Source organism: Lithobates pipiens, unplaced genomic scaffold (genome assembly GCF_037356315.1).
Source record: "Lithobates pipiens isolate NorthernLeopardFrog02 unplaced genomic scaffold, aLitPip1_a1.2 Scaffold_25, whole genome shotgun sequence".
Lineage (NCBI taxonomy): Eukaryota > Metazoa > Chordata > Amphibia > Anura > Ranidae > Lithobates > Lithobates pipiens.
This window is the reverse complement of record NW_027507787.1, coordinates 89,008,920-89,033,970: the sequence shown is the minus strand read 5'-3', so window position 1 is coordinate 89,033,970 and position 25,051 is coordinate 89,008,920. Positions and strand designations below refer to the sequence as shown.

Below are 25,051 nucleotides of genomic sequence, written 5' to 3'. Positions count from 1 at the left end.
CTACAGCTCCTACTACCCCCTACCCTGCTGACAATGACATTGTCAGTGGGGCGGAGACCTGTTTTCTATTGCAGCCCTGACAAATAGACATGTGCACACTGAAATATTTATTTTCGGAATTTAGTTTTCGTCCTAAAATGAAATTGATTTAGTTACTCCCGAAGTTTGTTTTTATTTATTTTGTTTTTCGTAAAAAAAAATTGCATTCATCCGAAAATCCAAATGAATTAAGGTTGAATCTGTCATTGAAGGCTTATGGTGTCTGTCAAATGTTTAAAGAAGTTTCAATGGAGCAGCTAATCTCACTGTATGATGCTGCAATCATACATTCCCGGTCGATTATTTCGACTATAAGCTATAGTAGGATTCTAATGTTGTACGTCTTCTATGGGTTTTTTTTTAAAGCTATTTGCATTGCGCACAGGTCATGTTAGCATTAGCATTAAGGAAAAAAATAAATAAGAAAAAAAATGTATGGGGGTCCCCCGAAATTCCATACCAGGCCCTATGGATTTTGAGGGGTACCCCCACGCCATTTTTTTTGCCGTGGGTGTCCCCCTCAAAATCCATACCAGGTCCTTCAGGTCTGGCATGGATTTTAAGGGGAACCCCGCGCCAAAAAAAAGAAAAAAATGGCGTGGGAGTCCCCCTCAAAATCCATACCAGACCCTTATCCGAGCACGCAATGTGGCAGGCCGCAGGAAAAGAGGGGGGATGAGAGAGCACCCCCCTCCTGAACCATACCAGGCCACATGCCCTCAACATTGGGAGGATGCTTTGGGGTCTTCCCCAAAGCACCAGGTCCCCATGTTGATGAGGACAAGGGCCTCATCCCCACGGTTCCATGCATCATAGGGGGAGGAGTCACCTGGTGGCCCCACCCTCCATTATATAAGAACTTTCAGAAGAAGAGAAGCATCACACAGCGGGAGCCTCCCATTGCCCGAGAACGAAGAAGAGATGCCGTGGAGGAAGATGCCGGACTAGAACACTGGAGCAAGAAGAAGCGGATCAGAGGAAGATGAAGATGGAGTGAGAAACCGAAAGATGAAGAAAAGAAGAAGGAAGAAGACCAGAAGAAAGAAGATGAAAGAAGACTTTAATAAAGGGCTTGTCAAAGACCGTCTCTTGTCATTATTAACACTTTTGTCACTTTTTTGGTGAAATGGTAGGAAAAGTACCCCCTTACCATTTCACACGGGGGGGAGGCCGGGATCTGGGGGTCCCCTTGTTAAAGGGGGCTTCCAGTTTCTAATAAGCCCCCCTGCCCACAGACTCCCACAACCACCGGCCAGGGTTGTGGGGATGAGGCCCCAAAGCATCCTCCCAATGTTGAGGGCATGTGGACTGGTACGGTTCAGGGGGGGCGCTCTCTCATCCCCCCTCTTTTCCTGCAGCCTGCCAGGTTGCGTGCTCGGATAAGGGTCTGGTATGGATTATGAGGGGGACCCCACGCCATTTTTTTTTGGCGCGGGGTTCCCCTTAAAATCCATGCCAGAACTGAAGGGTCTGGTATGGATTTTGAGGGGGGCCCCACGCCATTTTTTTGGTGCGGGGTTCCCCTTAACATCCATACCAGACCTGAAGGGCCTGGTATGCTCTTGAAGGGGAACCCATGCCGTTTTTTTTTTAAATTAAAGTCGCCTGGCCTGGGGGCAACTTAAAGTCGTGTTGTAAGTCTCGCTGTGATTCACACTTAAGTCGTGTCCTAGTTGCCTCACAAAGTCATGCTGGAAGTCGTGTTGCCCCTGTGTGAATGGACTGTTAATGATACAAGTTCAATAGACACAGATTGTTATTGTCAGAGTCACGTCGAATCTCCTATTCTATATCCAACTGTGTCACAATGAAAACGAAAATAAAGCATTTATTTATGTATGGATCTTTCGTTCTTCGGTGCTTTCGTTATTGTTTGTCAAAACGATAACGAAAATACCTGAAATTCGGACGCAAATGCATTCAGATGAAAACGAATGCACATGTCTACTGACAAAGGGGATCTGTTTATTATCACCAAACGCACTCGCTGTAAATTGGTTTTAACAGGAAATTCCAGATTTCAAGAGGCGTGTGAGGAATTAAAAGTGTCAGGGGACTAGGGGTTTCTATTTACATGGACATCCCCTTTAACTGTTTTATGAAAATTTGTAAAACTACCTCATACACAGGTCCTGTTTAATTGTATATTTATATTACAGGAAATTTCATAGATGACTTCACAAGTGAACAATGGTAACCAACAGATCGGAATTCAAGCTTTGGATCAGATAGACCCACCCCCTTATCAATGCATTTCCCCCTCTCAGTATCCCATTTATTCCTCTAATGTTCCACCTGCCAACCCAGCATGGAACATCTACAATGCAGCACCACAGCCTATTACTGTCACTAACCCTCAACAGTGGAATATTCATCCTGCTGCTACAGTGCCTTCTATGGTTCGGTCTCAGAATGTCCTGACGGAAACTGTTATGCCTCTAAATAGAGATCTAACACTCTTCCATGAGGCGTTCCTAAAGGGTAAACCAAAGGTAATGGGGGTAAGTCATCAAAAGCCATGATTACGTAGTTTGGATCAACGGAAAATCATAATCCATTGAATAATGCTGGCCATACACTATACGAAAAATAAGCCAAATCCATTTTCGAAAAATAGACATTCGGCCGTGAGAGCAAACGATAGTGCCATCATGTATTGACTGAAAAATTGTCCAGCGACATAAATGAATCAATTTTTTGTTAATTTGTTTTACATATACCTAATGAAAACAGTTTGGACGGGAAACACGTTAACCTTTCAATGTATCATTCGTTTGGTAGAAAATTTCCAAACTCGTCCTTCGTTTTTTCGGCTCATTAACGTCCCAACGATTATCGATTTTGTGCCCATTAACTGGCCGAAAAACAAACAAACTGTCTAAATGACTGAATTTTGGCCGATTTTTCGTATAGTGTATGGGAAGCATAAGAATAAAAACAAGAAGAAATCAATAATAATAAATAAATAATACATAAATAATAAATAAAGAAATAAATAAGAAATTAATTGTATTAGGAAAAAAAAAGAAAAATTAGCATTATAATAAACAGGCAATTAGCCCATCTATCATCTCCACTTTAAATACATTCTAGCAGTAAACATCTACAGTGATTTAACAATTGCCTGTGCATAATATTTTAGGGTTACATAATATAAGAGAAAGTAAAATGAAATGCAAACAAGGAAAAAAGAGAGACATCCTGGAATACAACTGTCCTATGTATGGGAACACTATACCAAGAGCACACACCTTTTTTGTTCTAATGATCCATGAAAAACATAGCCAGCTATTCCATTCTTATCAATGCAGGTAAATAATAGATCTCATGTAGAAGCAATCTGCCATCCTTGAGTTCTTGGTGGAGTGGTGCAGGCTGTGCGACATTGATGGTCTCCCACTTAATGGTTTGTCTCTAGTGCTGGTTTCCCCCTTTAAACTTCTTCACCCATCTGTGCACATTGCTCTTCTCAATGTGTCATCTCACTAAACATTCTGTAGCATTCTGTGGACGTTGAACAGCCAGCAGCTCCTCCTTCATCAATAACTCATTGATGGCACATTGCTTCTTCTTGGAATCCATTATTTACCTGCAATGAAAGAGAAGAAGACTACTTACTCTAAATGAAGTTTTACTCTACCAACATCTGAAATGTGAATAGCCTATGTAAGTTAGTAAAAAAAGTTATGGCTGCATTGGCATTACTTTAGGTACAGCCCTTGTATTTTTTTTATTTGTTGATGTAGCACCCTCCTAAGATGGGATGCTAGGTAAATTTCGTCTTTTGGCTTGTTCTGTAATCAGAGGAGCAGTGATTATTTGCCTTGGTCTGTTCATGGTTTCCCCCTGCCTACGGGAGAAGCTTCCAAAGCTTAGGGAAGGAATTTCAAATGACTGGCCTCAATATTTACTATGCCCTGGCCCATCCCTGGGGAGATGTGCCCAGAAGGTGGTCAGGAAGGCTGCAAAAAGGCTGTATCAGTGGGCAGAATGGCTCTTTCCCATCAGGGAAGGATCTGTGAGTTTCAGAGGGATGCTTGCCCCTGAAGCATCTTTGGACCAAATGGTGAACTTCACTGAAGAAGAGATGGATGCTGTAAGACTTGTAATGAGAAACCCTGACTGACTCCCTCTAATAGCTTAAACAGAGGTCTCCAGTTATGAGACTTCAACTATTCTGGAGCTATATCAGGTTCCAAAACCATGAGACTTTACCAGTGTCGGCCCATCCATAAGGGGCACAGGGGCTCTGCCGCCCTAATCCATGTGCCCGGCCCCTAATCTACATGCGGGACGCTGGACGCATGGATTCAAATGGGATTTTTTGTCCCCCACCCATAAAAAGGGAGCACCAGCCACCACTGGACTTTACCTATTCCAAAGTACCTCATGATTCTCAGCTCTGAGAGTTGGACTGTGCTATCTTTACATGAGAAAAGCAGGCAGAGAACACTTTTCTCTAAGTGTTTTGGAGCATTGCATACACCCCTTATCCTTCTTCTGTTAAAGTTCTGCAGGCAATAAATCAGAAAAATACATCTCCTAGACTGTTGAAACGATCAGTTTACTTTTTGTTGGAAAAAAATAATAAATGCAAATTTTTTTGCAAGTAAAAAAAAAAATTGCTTTTTTTTAGTTTTTTTTGGGAGCCTGTAAAGCTATGCAGGTCTCCAGCATATCTGCCAGTATATCTGATTGCCTGTACATCCTGCCAGGTAAGCAGATCCAATATGACAGGAAGCATGAATGAACTTCCACGGCGCCCCATAGTGCTGTGGTGGTTAATTGAAAACTAAAAGCCGACAATCACGAACTCTGCTGGACCTTGTAGTTTTCCATGCACAGAGCCCTGTAAATCAGTGACGTGGCGGGGAATGCCACGTTTTAAACATCAGGGAGAGAGAAGAACCCCGTGGGGGAGGTGTACGAAAGGTGAACTTATCCTTTAATGATGTCAAATTGAATGGACTGTTGCTTGTGTGACTGGCAGCCACTGTACCATATAGGGAGAACTTGTCAATTTTTCAGTGGCTCCTTTGAAAGGTAATACAACATTAAATACATGATTTAATTTCATGCTGCCTGTAATTCAATTTTAATGTTGATAGTCCATCAGAAAATGTTGTCCATGTATCCATTATATTTAAATGTATTTAATGTATATGTAGTTCATTTACATCTGCTCTTTAATAAGACTTTACTCTGTAAACTCAGCCTGCCACCATTGGATACTACCTTCCTCCTGAGCACCCTCACAGTATGTTATGCTTTTTTATAATAACGAACTTGTCAATTTCTGAAGTCTTCAGACCAGTAATTTAGCTCACTGGGTTGTCTTCTTCAGGCTTCTCCCAGCAGTACTCCAGATTGAGAGATTGAAAGGATACTATGAATGATATCATGGCCCTGTTCCTCTTCATATAGTGTCAGCCTTCCTGAAGACTGATGCCACGTACACACGATCAGACTATCCGGCAGACTTAGTCTGGCGGACAAACCGCCGGACTTTCCGAACGAGCGGACCTGCCCACACACGACTGGACTTTTCCGGCGGACTAGGTCCGCTGGACTATGGCAGGAGTCCGCCGTACTTTTGAAATGAATGGACTTGCCCACACTCAGAGCAAAGTCTGTTCATTTTGAACTAGGCTCCAGGTAGCCGTGACTAGAGAAGAAAGTCAATTTCCCTGCCTTCGGCGGCGAGATTGACACGTCGCTGGCCCCATCACCTGGTATGGACTTAAAGAGGAAGCCTTATGCCAAAAAAAGGCATGGGGGTCCCCCCAAAGGTCCATATAAGACCCATAACCGAGCACGCAGCACGGCCGGTCAGGGAAGGGGGTGGGGACGAGCGAGCCCCCCCCTCCTGAGCCATACCAGGCCGTGTGCCCTCAACATGGGGGGGGTATTTTGGGGAAGGGGGGCGCACGGCCCCCCCACCCCAAAGCACCTTGTCTCCATGTTGATGAGGACAAGGCCCGTTGGTTGTCGGGGTCTGCAGGCGAGGGGCTTATTGGAATCCGGGAGCCCCCTTTAAATAAGGGGGCCCCCAGATACCGGCCCCCCCACCCTATGTGAAAGAGTATGGGGTACAATGTACCCCTACCCATTCACCTGTGAAAAAAATGTAAATAAAACACAACACAAGGTTTCAAAATCATCTTGGGGGGTCTTCTTGCCAGACTCCTCTGCTATCTTCTGCTCTTTTGCTAGCTCTTTTACTAGCGGAGGAGCCCGGCTTTCTTCTTCGCCGCCGCCCGGGGGTCTTCTTCCTATTTGGGGGGTCTTGTCCCCCTCTTCAGTTCTTCTTGCCGGGCCTCCACTTTCTTCCTTTAGCTCTTTTACTAGCGGTGGCCGGTCTTCTGTCGCTGCCTCTTCTTCCGACTTCGGGGGTCTTGTCCACCTCTTCGGCTCTTCTTGCCGGGCCTCCGCTCCTTCTTCCAGCTCTTTTACTGGCGGTGGCCCGGTCTTCTGTCACAGCTGTCTTAGCTGCCTTCTGTTCTTCTCATCTTCTTCCTAGAGATGTTGACTCGTCGCTGTCTCTGGCCGTAATGACAGGGATGTGTTGCGCGGCGACTTATATAGGGGCAATGGGCAGGGTCATCGGGTGATGTCCCCGCCCATTATGATGTCACAGTCCCAGAGGATGCTGGGACTGTGACTTCATAATGGGTGGGGACATATACAACAAGCCTTAGTCCCAGCTACCTGGAGGTGTGCTCAAAATGAACAGACTTTGCTCCATGTGTAGGAAAGTCTGTTCATTTCAAAAGTCTGGCGGACTAGCACACACACGGCCGGATTATCCGCCGGACTCGCAGTCCAGCAGACAATTTTTGAGTCAAAACTACTTTCTAAGTCCGCCGGACTTTTGGGGAAAAAAAGTCCGCCGGAGCCCACACACACGTCCACCGGATAGTTTGATAGCGTGTACGCGGCATGAGAAAAACTTATGGGCAAAAATTACAGCGGAGGAATGCTCAGGAGTAAACTTGAGCATAAGATACCTAAGATCTTACCTAAGATACCTTTTTTATTTTTAATCCTAGGAGCCCATTGAAATGTAAAAATATCTTTATTAGTTTGTTATGCTGATTTTTTTTTTACTTAGTGAATTTATCTATTCCTGCTAAGTATCATACAGAATTAATGAAGAAAACATTAAAATATTTTTATCTGACCAATAATTGTGTTTTAATTTTAGTCAATACTGGTGGCTTTGGCATTCTTACAAGCTGGAATTGGATATTGCCTATTTTACACTATAGCTAACTTGACGTGGAAGAGCTACATTCCATTCTGGGGATTAGTGGTTGTAAGTATCAATATTCACCAAACTGACTATGTTGTGACATTGCCAGTTTAAGTCTGTTCTAGAGATGAGATTTTATACAAAGTATGTGGGCAGAAACCAGTATCAAGGTCTACATAAAATCAACCAACATCCCGTGTAGATAAGAGGAAATATTTGAAAGATATGGGACTTTATGGGTGCATAGCGACAAGATATTGAATCAACAATATGTTAAAAAATATATACAAATTGTATTAAATGAACAATGTCATAAAATTAATACATACACTACAATCATAGCCATAGGTGTATGCAAAACATCCCATTAGTGACAATGATTTACTGTAATCACGTTCATGTCCTCCACATGTTTTGCCGCATGGCTTCTTCAGGAAGGAACGTGGCTGGTCGTTTGTTTAAGTATAAGAGCCTATAATCTGACAACTTTGGTTGTGCAATAGAGACAGAGAAAAAATACAGATTAATACATCAGATATAGACATATTATATCTTATTACATACTTATGGCTGAACTTATACAGGAGGTAAGCGACACCCAATGAAAGACCAAAACCCTACCTCATGATTTGAGTGTGGGAGCCTGGACAGACTTAAAAAATTAATAAAAAATGAGATCCGGCAATATGCTGCATCCACATGACCATAAATCACCAATTATTACGAGGTCACCTATAGGGAGGGGTGAAGAGTGATATGATGTCAAATGTTTTATTGACAACCTGTCAATAAAAATGTATGTATACTAAATGCAATATTATTATTATATTATTATTATTATACACGATTTATATAGCGCCAACAGATTACGTAGTGCTTTACAAATTTAATAGATATATATTCGGTATAAATAAAAAATAAAAATTCATGGCAGGAATAAGGACCTATGCTCAACTTGCTTGATCAAGTTTATCTTGAAAGAATAATATATAATAATAATTATACAACTCAATCCCTCACACGCGAGGGGTCCAATTGATACAGGAATTTATAGATGAGTGAGATTTAGATTAATGGAAATACAATGACTTTGTAAGAATAAAACTCAACATTTCCACAATATTTTTGTTTTCAAGGGTTCCCACTACCTCCAGGCACAGGGAGTTGCTATGGGGGCCAAATGTGCCCCCTCATAAGCCAACCTGTACCTGGGGGTGGGTGGGAATGGTACTTATTTGCAGATGAATCAAGAACTTTGGAAATAGGCCAAGCTTTGTGCTGGCACCGCTATATTGACAAAGTCTTTATGGTATGAGCAGAAAAGATGACCTGATCAAATTGTTTGGACAGCTAGCAACAGAATTTATACAATCTTAAGTCGACCTTCACATTTGATCAGGAAAGGATTAAATTCCTAGATGTGGAAATGTTCATCAATGATATGGGGGTTCTCTGTTCCACATTATATAGGAAACCATCAGCTGGTAACGGCATGGTGCATGCAAGCAGTTCACACCCGGAACAATTAATTAAGAGCATCCCTTATAGTCAATTCCTTTGAATTAAACAAAATTGTACCCAGCATGAGGACTTCCAGAGAGAAGCTGATCTATTGCGAGAACGCCTCTTGACAAGGGGCTATAGCACAACAAGCCTTAAAAAGCCCTTCAACAGGGTCACAACACAGAATAGACACTTGCTTATCTATAAACCCTGAAATAATACACAAACAACATCCACACAAATCATTACTAAGTATGGTAGACAGCATAAGAATGTACGCAATTTATATAGCAAATTTTGGTATTTATTAGAAATGAAATTTATTAAACCCTAATGGAGGGATGGAGGCAATATCAAGAAATGCAATTTTTATTTTTTTATTTTCAAAGCTAAGAGTGTTACTTTTCCCAACAATACAATTTGGATTCCAAGATATAGGATCACTTGCCAATCAATAGGAGCTGTATACATAATGAAGTGCTGCTGTGGAACATTTTACATAGGGAAGACAAAACTAACACTCTTTTGCAGAATTAGGGATCATGTCTCCCTAATCTCTAAATGCAAAATGAAAACCCTTATTGGTAGGCGTGTGGGACTATATCATAGTTTTGACCTGAACTCAATTGGTTTCTTTAGCCTTGAACACATTCCCCATCATGAACGGGGGGTGATTAGGGATGGCCGAACGGTTGGCCCGGCGGTCGTTTTGCAGCGAATTTCGGCTGTTCGCGGTCCGCCCGATTGGCGGACTATTGGCGCCGTTCGCCCGGCGGACTTCCGTGTTTACTGTGTAAAAGAACTTTGACCTATGATGACACATCCATCATGGGGTACAGGACAGCCAATTGAGACATTACAGCACATGGACCCTTGGACATTCCCCCTAACTTATAAATAGACCCGATCCGGCGGCCATTTTACATTCTTTCTTCTGTCACTATAGGGAGAGGTTGCTGTGTGGAGCAGGGAGAGATTGCAGTGACCCAAATCGCTAGCTATTTGGTACACAAAAGTTCTTTTCAGGACTGGTATAGGTGTTAGGTGTAGTTCAGGATATAGGTTTGCTGTGCTACTGATTGTTGCAGCAGCCTGAGTGTCTTTTGTCAGTTTAGAGAAAGGGACAGGACAGTGTGTGCTGCAGGGACAGTCAGTTTAGTCATTAGCTGTTACTATCAGGTCCACAAAAGTGCTATCCAAGTTATTGTTCCTGTAGCCTCTGTTTTGTCAGTTTATATAGGGACAGGCAGGAAGCTGTGTGTGAGGCAGTGAGGGTCAGTTTAATCAGTAGCTGTTACTATATTAGGTCCACAAAGGTTCTTTTCAGGACTGGTATCAGTGGTATGGTAATAGGCTTGTACACGTATAATATTCTTTCTTCCAAATATAGAAAGAATATTATACTTGACTGCTGCCCTTCTGCTGCAGTCTGCTAATCAGTCACACACAACCTACTTGTTCCACAAAGGTCCTTATAAGGACTGGTAATAACCTGGTGTAGGGTGCTATAGTACATAGGGTTGAGTGAGGTACAGTCTGCTATTCTATAAGGACTGGTATAGGTCCACAATACATAGGGTTGAGGTGCACTACTGCTGACCGCTGCCCTATACTGCAGCAGTCCTTCATCGGTATAGGGACTGACGTACAGTCTGCTAATCAGTCACACACAACCTACTTGTTCCACAAAGGTCCTTTAAAAAATGACAGGCAGAGGAAGAGGCAGGCCCTTCCGCAGGGGTGGTAGGGGTAGGGCAGGAGCAACAGGCTTGAGCCAAAGTGGGAAGTTGCAGAAGGTGCGTTCAATTACTTTAAAGGACGCACCAGACTTGGTTGAGTGGCTCACTCAGCCTTACTCTTCTGCACCCTCCTCATCCTCTCGATCGGCACCCTCTTCTTCACTCTCTGCTATGTGCACCCCAAAAGACACTACCACCAACAACACCACCACCACCACCACCACCACCACCACCACCACATACCTTCTGCTTGAGTCACAGGAATTATTTTCCGATCCATATCAAGACATTTCTGATGCGCAGTCACTCTTGGTATTGGATCAGGAAGAGGAGGTAGCAACAACCGCTACTCAGCAGTCTGACGACAGTACCCAGATCAGCCCAAGGAGGAGGTTGGTCCTTGGTGTTGCTGCCTACTCCGAGATCTCTACTTATAGCGGTGGGAAAGGTGACGTCGATGATGACGTGTCTAGTGATGTCACGTGGCTGCCCACAAGAGAGGAAGAGGAGGGGAGTTCAGAGGGAGATATGGACCAGCAGATAGGGAGGAGAAGCAGGAATAACTTACATTGCACAGTAGGGACAAAGCAGACTGCAAATGTATCAGGAGTGAGTCATCGACCATGTACGGTCACATCTAGCACTCCCAGGACACAGAGGCGTAACTAGGACCTTCAGGGCCCCCGGTGCAAGAAACTATGATGGGGCCCCACTTCCCGGGCTTCCAATTTTGGGAGGGTGTCCATGGACATCCTCCCAGAACCCTGCTTCCTGCAAGCCCCCTGGGACCTGCATCCAGCACAATCACAGCGGCCCTTTACCATGTGATCAGATGATCACATGTAAACAGACTTGCCGGTTATCAGCAGCCCTTTTTTTTTTCTATGCTGTGTCTGTGTAAGGAAAGAACTGCCATTAAAGTGGTTGTATATCATTTTTTAAATAAAAAATAAATAAAATAATGAATATCTCCTAAACCTGTACAGTTTAAAAGATATTGATGTCAGCAGCACATGTGCTGTGAAGGTCCGCAGCAGCTGCCTGAACTTGCCGGAAAGAAAACTCCTGCGTGGTGACCGGGATCAGATGCTGACACCTCGTTCTAAGGTATTTCATAATGAGCTTGTATGCAGTGAATACTGCTCATTATGCCTTTGCCTTTTATTTATTTTTTTATGCAGGTACACTACAGCTTTAACTGTCAAGAATGTCTGTCAGTAAATTGTTTACACTGATAATTAGTGCCCCAATCATCAATGCCATCTATCAGTACTCAGCAATGCCACCTATTAGTGCCCATCAATTCCGCCTATCAGCACCACCTATCAGTGCTCATTAATACCACCTAACAGCATCCATCAGTGCCATCTATCAGTACTCTTAAATGCTGCCCATCAGTGCCATCTACCAGTTCTTCCTATCAGTGTTCCTCAGTGCCCATCAGGGCAGCCTATAAGTTCTGCTTATCAGTGTTCATTAATATCCATCAGTGCAGCCTATCAGTGCAGCCTATCAGTGCAAATTATTGCCTCCTATCAGTGCTGCCTATCTTTGCCCATCAATGGCCCCATCAGTGCTAATCAGTGCCTCATATCAGTGTCCATCAGTGCCTCTTATCAGTGCCCATCAGTGCCCCCTATTAGTGCCAATCAGTGCCTCCTATCATTGCTCATAAATGCCTCCTATCTGTGCTCATCAGTGCCCATCAGTGGCTTCTATCAGTGCCCATCAGTGCCTTGTATCAGTGCTCATCAGTGCATTCTATCAGGGCTTATCAAGGATCCTTTCAGTGCCCAACTGCCCATCAGTGCAGTCTGCCTTCTCAGGACAGCACGTCTCTGATCGGAGAGCATGTCTCTCATGGAACAGCAGCATAGAGCCAACATAGAACTGTCAATCTACCCCCTCACAGGATGACAGAGGACACAGCTGATCTGCTCCCCCTTATCCCCCCTCCCCTCTCCTGTTTGCGCTCCGCAGGGAATGAGAGCTCATTAGCTTCACAATGACTGCCCATGGAGCACAAACAGGAGAGGGGAGGGGGGGAGAGGCAGAAGATCAGCTGTGTCCTCTATCATCCTGTGAGAGAGAGGACAGATGGAGGGGGAGATAGAACTGTCAAATGTCCGGCTCTGTGCTGCTGTTCCATGAGAAACATGCTCTCCGCTCAAAGCCGTGTGAATAGCAATCCCGCTGGGGCCCCCTGACAGTGATAGAATGCCAGGGCCCAGTCACAAGTGCGACTGTTGCGACCCTGGTAACTCCGCCACTGCCAGGACACCGGCACATGGCTCTGCAGTGTGGGCTCTTTTTAACGTGTCCGCTGCTGACAATAGCGTTGCCATCTGCAATCTTTGCAGTCAACGCATTAGTCGCGGTAAGCCCAACACTCACCGAGGGACGACCGCCTTAAGAAGGCACATGAGCAGCCATCACTGAGCCCAGTGGGAGCAACAGAACACACAAAGCCACACTCCAGGCTCTCACCATCCAGCCTCGTCTTCTACTTCTCCTCTCTCCTCACAATTGTCCTCCACTCCACCTTCCATCCCGCCAAGCTCACGTTTTTTCTGCAAAAAGGCAGGCTTCCGTGGGCCTAATGTTCAAGCGTAAAAAAAATTATGACGCCGGATAACCCTCTTGCCCAACGGTTGATGGCTGGCTTGTCAGAACTCATAGCCCGCCAACTACTGCCATATAAACTGGTGGACTCGGAGGCCTTTCGCAAATTTGTGGCCATTGGAACACCACAATGGAAGGTCCCAGGAAGGAAGTATTTCTCAGAGAAGGGCATCCCAGAGCTATATGGCCATGTTCAGCGGCAAGTGAATGTATCTCTGGCACACAGTGTTGGTGCCAAGATACATCTGACCACAGACACGTGGTCTAGCAAACACGGGCAGGGAAGGTATATCACTTTTACTGCCCACTGGGTGAACCTTCTGACGGCCGTCAAGCATGTAACCCGTGGCACCCGTGTAGATTTGGTTTTACCGCCACGGATTGCATGCAGGCCTGACTCTTCTTCTCCTCCTCTTCCTCCTCCTACTCCATCCTCCTCCCTCTCCTCCTCGGCTGACTCCTCCTTTTCCGCTGCTAGCGTCTCTTCCGCTGCACCGCCCAAGCTCCCCAGAACCTATTCGACATGCCAGGTGAGACGTTGCCATGCCATGCTGCGTCTGTTGTGCCTGGAAGCCAAGAGCCACACTGGCCCGGCACTCCTTTCAGCTTTGCATTCACAGGCAGATCAGTGGCTAACACCGCTCAATTTGACAGTTGGTAAAGTGGTGTGTGACAACGGTGCCAATCTGCTTAGAGCATTGAAACAGGGCAAAATCACGCACGTGCCATTCATGGCACATGTCTTAAACTTGGTCGTGCAGCGATTCGTTGTCAAATACCCTGGGGTCCAGGACATCTTGCGGCAGGCAAGGAAAATCTCGGCCCATTTCAGAAGATCTTACAGGGCCATGGCTCGCCTTGCTGATATTCAGCGGCGACACAATCTTCCGGTCAGACGTCTTATTTGCGATTGCCCGACGCGATGGAACTCAACCCTCTATATGCTTGATAGGCTGCTCCAGCAGAAATGTGCAGTTAACGTCTACCTGTATGAACTCTGCGGCAGAACAGGATCTGGGGAGCTGGGGGTTTTTTCACCGCGCCAGTGGCTGCTAATGCGCGACGCATGAAGACTTCTGCGCCCATTTGAGGAGATCACCAAACTGGTCAGTCGCAGCCATGGTGCCATCAGTGACATGGTACCTTATGCCTTCTTTATGGAGCGTGCATTGCGTCGTGTCATTGATCAAGCTGTGGAGGAGCAGGAGCGGGAAGATGAGGAAGTCGCAATGCTGGATGAATTCCCAGGGGGGGGTACTCTATCTGAGACAAGTCAACAACAGGAGTCTGAAGAGGAGTCAGAGGAGGATGGTGCCGGGGCGGATGAGGAGGAGCAAGAAGAGCATGCTTTAAACCTTTCTGAGATCCCTGTTGTGCGTGGATGGGGAGAGGAGAATGAAGAGGATGACATTATCCTGGATGATGAGCAGGAGCCAGGTCACCACACCGCTTCCAGTTTAGTGCAAATGGGGGCCTTCATGCTCCAGTGTTTTAATAGGGACCCCCGTATAAAAAGCATAAGGGTCAAGGACCAGTACTGGGTGGCAACGTACTTAGACCCCTGGTACAAACACAAAATGGTGGAAATGTTACAGCCGTCACAGAGGGCTGGCAGAATGGAGCACTTCCTGGCCTTGCTTCGAGAAATGCTGCATTCTGCCTTTGCATGCGCTGGCAGAGGAGCAATTCCCACTCCCAGAGAAGGAGTTGCGGGTACCAATCCAACAGCGCCTGCAAGAAGAGGCCGGTTTGAAGATGTTTTGGTGACTTCGGATATGAGGTCATTCTTTCAGCCGACCCATCGACAGGTGTCATCCGGATCCAGCATAAGGGAACGCCTAGACCGTCAGGCGTCCGACTACATCGGGTTAACGGCCGATGTGGACGCTCTGAGGAGTGATGAACCCCTGGACTACTGGGTGGGCAGGCTTGACCTCTGGCCAGAGCTTGCCCAATTTGCAATCGAACTGTTGGCTTGCCCCTCATCCAGTGTCCTGTCCGAAAGGACGTTCAGCGCAGCAGGGGGGATCGTGACCGATAAGCGTACTCGCCTAGCTCACAACAGTTTTAACTACCTCACATTTCTAAAAATGAATGAGGCATGGATCTCAGAGGAATTCAACACATGTGACCAGTAGACCATGTATATGTCTATAAACAATTTTTTGAATCGAGCACAGAGACCTTCTTTCTTCATTTGGCTCACTTCCTTGTCCAAAAAAAGCACACCGTACTATATGCCCGTACCCTCCTCTTTGAAGAGGTTGAGCGATGTCATATTTCTACTGGGGCTGCTTATTATGAGGGGCTCCCACCATCCCTGTGCTGTGCTGACATCCTCCTGGGGCTGTACCTCTGCTGTGCATATTATGAGGGGCTCCCACCATCCCTGTGCTGTGCTGACTTCCTCCTGGGGCTGTACCTCTGCTGTGCATATTTTGAGGTGCTCCCACCATCCCTGTGCTATGCTCATTATGAGGGGCTCCCACCATCCCTGTGTTGTGCTGACTTCCTCCTGGGGCTGCTTATTATGAGGGGCTCCCACCATCCCTGTGCAATGCTGACATCCTTCTGGGTCTGCTTATTATGAGGGGCTCCCACCATCCCTGTGCTATGCTCATTATGAGGGGCTCCCACCATCTCTCTGCTATGCTGACTTCCTCCTGGGGCTGCTTACGGTGCAGGTGTCAGTGCTGTATATCACGGTGCTGATGTCAGTACTCTCTATCACGGTGCTGCTGTCAGTGCTGTATATCACGGTGCTGGTGTTAGTGCTTTATGTCACGCTGCTGATGTCAGTGCTCTCTATCATGTTGCTGTTGTCAGATGACTCTATCACGGTGCAGGTGTCATTGCTGTATGTCACGCTGCTGATGTCAGTGCTCTCTATCACGGTGCTGCTGTCGGTGCTGTATATCACGGTGCTGGTGTTAGTGCTTTATGTCACGCTGCTGATGTCAGTGCTCTCTATCACGGTGCTGTTGTCAGATGACTCTATCACGGTGCAGGTGTCATTGCTGTATGTCACGCTGCTGATGTCAGTGCTCTCTATCACAGTGCTGCTGTCAGTGCTCTATTTCACTGTGCTGGTGTTAGTGCTTTATGTCACGCTGCTGATATCAGTGCTCTCTATCACGGTGCAGGTGTTATTGCTGTATGTCACGCTGCTGATGTCAGTGCTCTCTATCACGGTGCTGGTGTCAGATCACTCTATCACGGTGCAGGTGTCATTGCTGTATGTCACGCTGCTGGTGATCATCTCCTGCACCCTCTTCTTTGCCTACCCTGACCTTCCCTTTCCTCCATTGCCTTCATGCGCTCCACAGTCCTGAATTGTCACAACAATTTCCCATATAAAAAAAGAATGCTTGTAGTTGTCGATCCCAGATTCACCTCATACATGTGTTATGTCATTGGCCATGTGGTGGGACTATGTTTGCACAGCTATTAATTATTTTGTATAGATAAATGAATAACTAAAGTCGCGCTATGGAAAAATCAGATCTCCAATGCGATAGAAATATGTGAAATAAAATTAATAAAAAAGTGAAGAGAGAAAAGAAAATATACTGGGTTAGAGCTGCCTGTGCCTGAAGCCCTCACTTCCTTAATAGGGAGGAGAGGGAAATGAAAAGTGTGAAATAAAAAGGTTATGGCGCTAAACCCTATCAGTGATGTGATGAGTTAACCTATCATCAAAACCTGGTGTTTGTTTTTTATATGGAAAGAAAAAACTGTTGGTGGTAACGTGCATAGATTTCCTAAAATAATTTTATCCTAAAGAAATGTGTGTGATCAATGTGGAGTCAACATTCGTGTTCCATCATAATTAAAACCAAAGTAGGTATTGAATTATCTTATACGTATCAACCTACTATGGGTGGGTACTAAAAACATGTAAACATTCATTTAGGTATGCAAAATGGTGGAAATATTGTTAATATTCAACAATGTGCTAGTTCAAAACAGACTGTGCAAACATGTGCAAAAAAAAATGTGCAAAAAAGTAACTAAGGATCAGAACAACAGAAATAATTCAACCAAAAAATCGCATGAAGACGCAAGCTATGTGCAAAAAACAACAACTAAGGATCAAAACAACCAGGGGTCTGAAATATTTTCAACCAATAATCGCATGAAGACGCATCTATGTCCAATGTAAGTCCAAAGTTAAATATTTGGCTTAATAATACTGCCTCTTCAGATTATTGTTGTAATTGATGCATAAAGTCAATAGGGAATATTTGATTCACTCGTGCAAATAGTGCGGGTTTTCAATTAGAGAACTTCATCCCCGGTGCGCCACTCAGTGCTATAGTATGTGAATGCTCTCACCAGAGTTAATGCCCCTGTGGGGCTGGATGGACCTTCACAATGTAAGCCACTGTGTCGCTCTCTGGTTGCTGCTGGTGCACTGGGTGAAGATTTAATATTAAAAGCATATGCGTATGGAAAAACTCAGCCGTTCGTCTCAAACGAGTGCACACAACGTGGCCACGCCCTACGCGTTTCGTCACTACGACGTCCTCTGGAGCGGCCATGTTGGTGCACCTTACTACTTAAATAGGGTGCAGTGCTCCACTACGCCTGCGCTGAACTTTTTGGGTGTGGGATGCCCTTACTCTGCTAGGGATGAACACAATTACTTCCCCTATAGCGCCCTTAGGGAAGACAGATAGAATTAGCCTTGGAGCACTGCAGCCTACCCATAAACCATACCCAATTAGGATGACATTCCTTAGCATTTTCCCATTTAACCGAAAATTTATATTCAGGGAAGAATATATATAATTACTTCTGTCTGGGGAATATTGAATAAGTAACTCCCAGGTAAAATCGGACAGAAGAGAAAACAAAAGATATGGAATAAAAATGACAATAAAATACAATAAATGAATATATGTATAAAAATACATATATAAAATTCACATATAAAATTCATACATATATGAAAAATTCATACATATATAAAAAATTCATACATATATAAAAAAATTCATACACATATATAAAAAATTCATACATATATAAAGAAGGGGGTACACATTAATGCTGAAAAACGCATGAAAATTCATAAAAATTATGTGACATTATTTAAAAAGTTTTTTTATATATTTAAAAAAGGTTTTCTTATGTATGCTAATATATGAATTAGAAGAATATAGAAGAGGAGATTATTCCAGAGGGAAGTTTTTTCAAGAGTAAATTTTTTTTTTTTTTTCTGGAAAAATTAAAATTCTTAAAAAGATTTAGGTACATGTGGAGGTACGGGGAAGGTCTGTTTAGAATTGTCCTATAGGTGATTGTGATGCTTGTAACTGTATGTTTGGTTCCAACAGGGGGACCTTTAGATTATTATTACTTCCCAATTGGGGGTAAGACTATTTATTGTTTGATCGTGCTCTAAAAATTAAAAATTAAAGAATATGTTCTAACCTACAAAGAATAAAATGTAAATAGAAAGTGTATAAAGGGACGTTCATATACCTAAAGTGTCTGGTAGTCAAGTCTTGTTGTAATTCCGACACATCTAATGTATTTTGAATGAATAGCATTCGACCCAAACCCAAAGATTTAGGCCATGAAACTCATGAATTGTCTTGTGTTGGGGCAAGTTGGCTACTTATATATGTGGCTAGGTCTTGTCGGAATCCTGCAACATCATGTATTTGTATGGATAACATTCGACTTTGACCGCGGAATATTCGACCAGCATTATCCAATGCTGAGGCAAGCAGTTAACTATTAAAAGTTAGTTAAGAAGCAATTGAGGTCTAAGTCTATGTTCATTCCCCTTGGCTGGAGGGTGTCTAAATTGAAAATCCATTTTGTTTCATTCCTGGATATTTTGATCGTTTTGTCTTCCCCTCTCCAGTGGCCTCTTATTTTGTCTATTCCGTAGAAAATCATTTGTCCAGGGTCCCGGTTATGGAAATCCCTAAAGTGTTTGGAAACACTGTGTTTCTGGAAGCCTTTTTTGATATTTGCAATATGTTCCCTTATCCTGACTCTTAACTCTCTGGTGGTCCTTCCCACATATTGCTTGTGGCAAGGACACTCAAACACCTGAAACATAGCCTTGAGAAGCAATTGAGGGTATGGTGGGATGTGGCCATTCTTGAAAAGTATATAGCGGAACAAATAACACCCAGGAGATTAAGATGGGATGTTTCCCCAAACGATGCAATAAGCGATAGGCATCTTATGGAAGAGTGGTACCAGTTTTTCAATCAGAGCGAGAGCACTCCTACAGAAAATAGTGATCAGACGCCAACATAAATTGAAGAACATAGAAACAGAGATATCACAACTTAGGGATCAACTCATACCATTCAAAGAAACAGCATAATATATAGATTGGGGGAAGATTTTACAAGAACACATAAAGAAGTATGATAAGGAAATACAACAAAAGAAACAAAAGAAATTTAAGAGGGATGTGCTGGATTACAAAAACCAGCAGGTTTACAAGTGGCAAATAGAGGGCAACTACAATGAGGAAGATAATGAACTATCCATAATGGAAGAATCCAGGGAAAACCCAACCCAAGATACTGAACAGGAGTGGGACCAACCCACACACACACAAGATGGAACAGTAAGAACTGATATCCCCCACAAACCAGGGTATAGGAGACCCGAAGGGAGGATAGTAGGGGAATATGAGCAAGACAGATATAGGGGGAATCACACTCCCTATACACCCAATATTCCGAGACATCACAACAGATACTCTCCTCTAAGGGAATACCCACAATATACCCCATTTAGAAACCGGAGATTTGAAAGAGATTTTTTTCCCAGGGGACAGGAACACAGACCACCAGGCCCGAGAGATACGAGACATGGTCCCCAGAGGGAATGGAGACCTTTCCGATATCCAATAAGGAATCAACAGTATGGGCCCCCCAGAAGAAATGGTGGGTGGAACCCGAGATGGACCAGAGAAGACAATACGAGGAGGAACTATGGGGGAAACGGCCGTCATCGGAACCAAAGAGGGGAAGAAACACACTGGACACAAGACAGAAGAGCAGAAAACGCATACGAGGAAAGAAAGGAGGCCTCCAGAAAAAGAAGAAGGGAACAATAGGGGAGGGCATTTATAATTTAAGTAAGGTGGTCTTTACGGAGGAAGAGCTCAGGGTGCTGGACATGGGCTTAAAATTTGCCCCAGATAAGGGACTAGATAAATTTGAAACATATATAGACCTCCAAAGATTCGTGAGGAAACTTAACATCAAAAAATTTTTTGCAACCAGGAATCCCCACACAAAGGAAGATAATAACACAATTTACCAACACTCGCAATTAAGAAATAACTCAACCTTTAATCCCAAAGTCCAGCAGGATGAAAACATTAAGGTCTTCAAGAAGATGGTTGAACACGACCTAAGGAACATAGAGGTTAGGAAAACCAAAGGAAAAGGAATATGGGACACCATCAAATCAATAGAAAAGAGAAAGGGGATTATCATCAGACCCGCAGACAAGGGAGGCGGCCTTGTCATTTTGGATAGACAAGACTATGAGAAAGAAATGGAGAACTTGTTGAACATACCTAACACATATAAGAAGTTGAAGAAAAACCCGAAATCAGAATATGAAACTAAACTTAAGAAATATATCAAAAGGGGTAAAGATTTAGGCATTTTGAATAAAAAAGAGGCAAGATACCTACTCCCAAAGGCGGCAAAGACCCCAGTTATATACTACGTCCCTAAGATCCACAAAAATCAAACTCATCCACCTGGGAGACCCATAATAAGTGGAATCGATTCTTTGTTTTCCAGGCTAGGGGCATATGTGGATGGTTTCCTACAGCCCTTGGTGATAAAAGGAAGGTCATACTTAAGGGACAGTAAGCAATTACTAGAGGACTTGAATGGAATCCCCATCAGTGAAAGTGACATACTGGTGACGATAGACGTAGAATCGTTATACACAAATATAAAACAAGAGGATGGCATCAGCAGTGTCGAGTGGGCATTGCAACGACTATCGGATTTAAAACAGGAGCAAATAAAATATATCATTGAAGGCCTAAGGATGGCAATGACTTCGAACTATTTCTGGTACAATGGAACTTTCTATACACAGACGAAAGGCGTGGCAATGGGGGCAAAGTACGCTCCAAGTGTGGCGAACTTGTTTTTGAACCGATGGGAGGAAGAACAAATCTATGGAGTGCATAGGCAAAATTTAAAATTTTACCGTCGATATATAGACGATATTGTATTGATATCGGGAGGCACGGTAGAACAACTGCAAGACTTTTTTGGAGAAATTAATAACAATATATATCACATTAAATTTACAGGAAAGTTTAACACCCAGAGTGTAGATTACCTGGACCTCCAAATTTACAAACATGAAGGAAATCTTGGCACCCGTACCTTCTTCAAGACCACAGATCGCAATGGGTACATTCCCACAAATAGCTGCCACCATTCTAGGTGGCTAGGGAATATACCCAAGGGCCAGCTTCTACGGTTGTACAGGAACTGCAGTAAAATTGACGACTTTGATAAGCAGGCGGAAATCGTCATCGAAAGGTTTAGGAAGAAAGGATATAAGGAAGAAAATCTCCGTAAATTAAAAAATGAAGTAAAACATATGGATAGGAAAAAATTACTAGAAGGCAAGAAAGCAAAACCAAAACAGAACCTCCATGATATCGCGTTCCTTACAGGGTACAACAGGCAACACAAAGACGTGGAGCGTATCATCAAAAAACACTGGCCGATCTTACAAGCAGACAGCTCACTCCAGGCCATGCTGCCGAACAAACCACGGTTCATCTACAGGAGGGCTCCAACACTCCGAAATAAATTAGTAAAAAATGTGGTGGACCCACCAAAACAAATAAGAATCTCTGAGACCCTAAAAGGATTCTATAAGTGCGGAAATTGCCTCCCTTGCAGAAATAGCAAAAAGACGGAAAAAAAGAAAACCACTTTTAAATCCACCTCTAATGGAAAAGAATATAAAATCAAAGAATTGATTACTTGTAATAGCTCCCACGTCACTTACGTCATTGAGTGTCCTTGCCACAAGCAATATGTGGGAAGGACCACCAGAGAGTTAAGAGTCAGGATAAGGGAACATATTGCAAATATCAAAAAAGGCTTCCAGAAACACAGTGTTTCCAAACACTTTAGGGATTTCCATAACCGGGACCCTGGACAAATGATTTTCTACGGAATAGACAAAATAAGAGGCCACTGGAGAGGGGAAGACAAAACGATCAAAATATCCAGGAATGAAACAAAATGGATTTTCAATTTAGACACCCTCCAGCCAAGGGGAATGAACATAGACTTAGACCTCAATTGCTTCTTAACTAACTTTTAATAGTTAACTGCTTGCCTCAGCATTGGATAATGCTGGTCGAATATTCCACGGTCAAAGTCGAATGTTATCCATACAAATACATGATGTTGCAGGATTCCGACAAGACCTAGCCACATATATAAGTAGCCAACTTGCCCCAACACAAGACAATTCATGAGTTTCATGGCCTAAATCTTTGGGTTCGGGTCGAATGTTATTCATTCAAAATACATTAGATGTGTCGGAATTACAACAAGACTTGACTACCAGACACTTTAGGTATATGAACGTCCCTTTATACACTTTCTATTTACATTTTATTCTTTGTAGGTTAGAACATATTCTTTAATTTTAAATTTTTAGAGCACGATCAAACAATAAATAGTCTTACCCCCAATTGGGAAGTAATAATAATCTAAAGGTCCCCCTGTTGGAACCAAACATACAGTTACAAGCATCACAATCACCTATAGGACAATTCTAAACAGACCTTCCCCGTACCTCCACATGTACATAAATCTTTTTAAGAATTTAAATTTTTCCCGAAAAAAAAAAAAAAAATTTTACTCTTGAAAAAACTTCCCTCTGGAATAATCTCCTCTTCTATATTCTTCTAATTCATATATTAGCATACATAAGAAAACCTTTTTTAAATATAGAAAAAAACTTTTTAAATAATGTCACATCATTTTTATGAATTTTCATGCGTTTTTCAGCATTAATGTGTACCCCCTTCTTTATATATGTATGAATTTTTTATATATGTGTATGAATTTTTTTATATATGTATGAATTTTTTATATATGTATGAATTTTTCATATATGTATGAATTTTATATATGTGAATTTTATATATGTATTTTTATACATATATTCATTTATTGTATTTTATTGTCATTTTTATTCCATATCTTTTGTTTTCTCTTCTGTCCGATTTTACCTGGGAGTTACTTATTCAATATTCCCCAGACAGAAGTAATTATATATATTCTTCCCTAAATATAAATTTTCGGTTAAATGGGAAAATGCTAAGGAATGTCATCCTAATTGGGTATGGTTTATGGGTAGGCTGCAGTGCTCCAAGGCCAATTCTATCTGTCTTCCCTAAGGGCGCTATAGGGGAAGTAATTGTGTTCATCCCTAGCAGAGTAAGGGCATCCCACACCCAAAATGGCGCTGTCAGTTCAGCGCAGGCGTAGTGGAGCACTGCACCCTATTTAAGTAGTAAGGTGCACCAACATGGCCGCTCCAGAGGACGTCGTAGTGACGAAACGCGTAGGGCGTGGCCACGTTGTGTGCACTCGTTTGAGACGAACGGCTGAGTTTTTCCATACGCATATGCTTTTAATATTAAATCTTCACCCAGTGCACCAGCAGCAACCAGAGAGCGACACAGTGGCTTACATTGTGAAGGTCCATCCAGCCCCACAGGGGCATTAACTCTGGTGAGAGCATTCACATACTATAGCACTGAGTGGCGCACCGGGGATGAAGTTCTCTAATTGAAAACCCGCACTATTTGCACGAGTGAATCAAATATTCCTTATTGACTTTATGCATCAATTACAACAATAATCTGAAGAGGCAGTATTATTAAGCCAAATATTTAACTTTGGACTTACATTGGACATAGATGCGTCTTCATGCGATTATTGGTTGAAAATATTTCAGACCCCTGGTTGTTTTGATCCTTAGTTGTTGTTTTTTGCACATAGCTTGCGTCTTCATGCGATTTTTTGGTTGAATTATTTCTGTTGTTCTGATCCTTAGTTACTTTTTTGCACATTTTTTTTTGCACATGTTTGCACAGTCTGTTTTGAACTAGCACATTGTTGAATATTAACAATATTTCCACCATTTTGCATACCTAAATGAATGTTTACATGTTTTTAGTACCCACCCATAGTAGGTTGATACGTATAAGATAATTCAATACCTACTTTGGTTTTAATTATGATGGAACACGAATGTTGACTCCACATTGATCACACACATTTCTTTAGGATAAAATTATTTTAGGAAATCTATGCACGTTACCACCAACAGTTTTTTCTTTCCATATAAAAAATAAACACCAGGTTTTGATGATAGGTTAACTCATCACATCACTGATAGGGTTTAGCGCCATAACCTTTTTATTTCACATTAATTATTTTGTGGCTGCAAATTTGACCTGTAGGTTTGCAAAGTTCGCCTCCCATTGAAGTCAATGGGGCCCACCGCGAACGTTCCGGTTCGCAAACTACCGGCCGCGTTCGCGGTACGTCCCGTTGGAAGTTCGTCCATCACTAGGGGTGATATTGACAATAAACTCTTACAACTTGATACCAGGTGGATTTATTTGCTACAATCAACTCGTTACCCAGGCTTTAATGAAGGCATTAGTTACTAACCGTTTCTGTAGATGCCTGTCAGAAACCATGAAACAGACAGAGACAGAAGTACAATCAAATCACACTTGTTTATTAATAAAAATAAAAGGGTAAATAGAAAAATGCGTAGTCAAGCATAGCCAGAGTCCAGTAGCCAGATCGGGTAGTCAGCCAGTCCAAAGTTCATTAAC

General features: G+C 43.1%; 1 protein-coding gene across 1 annotated transcript in view; it reads left to right on the top strand.

Moving 5' to 3' along the window:
* The first annotated feature begins 2,204 nt into the window (after nt 1-2,204).
* The window catches only part of LOC143929914 (membrane-spanning 4-domains subfamily A member 4D-like), a 68,217-nt gene continuing 45,370 nt past the window's right edge, over nt 2,205-25,051 (top strand). Inside the window, exons 1-2 of the mRNA XM_077453852.1 lie at nt 2,205-2,540; nt 7,244-7,354. Of these exons, the coding sequence (XP_077309978.1) occupies nt 2,211-2,540; nt 7,244-7,354 (441 nt within the window). The 5' untranslated portion in view covers nt 2,205-2,210. The remainder of the gene's footprint in view (nt 2,541-7,243; nt 7,355-25,051) is intronic.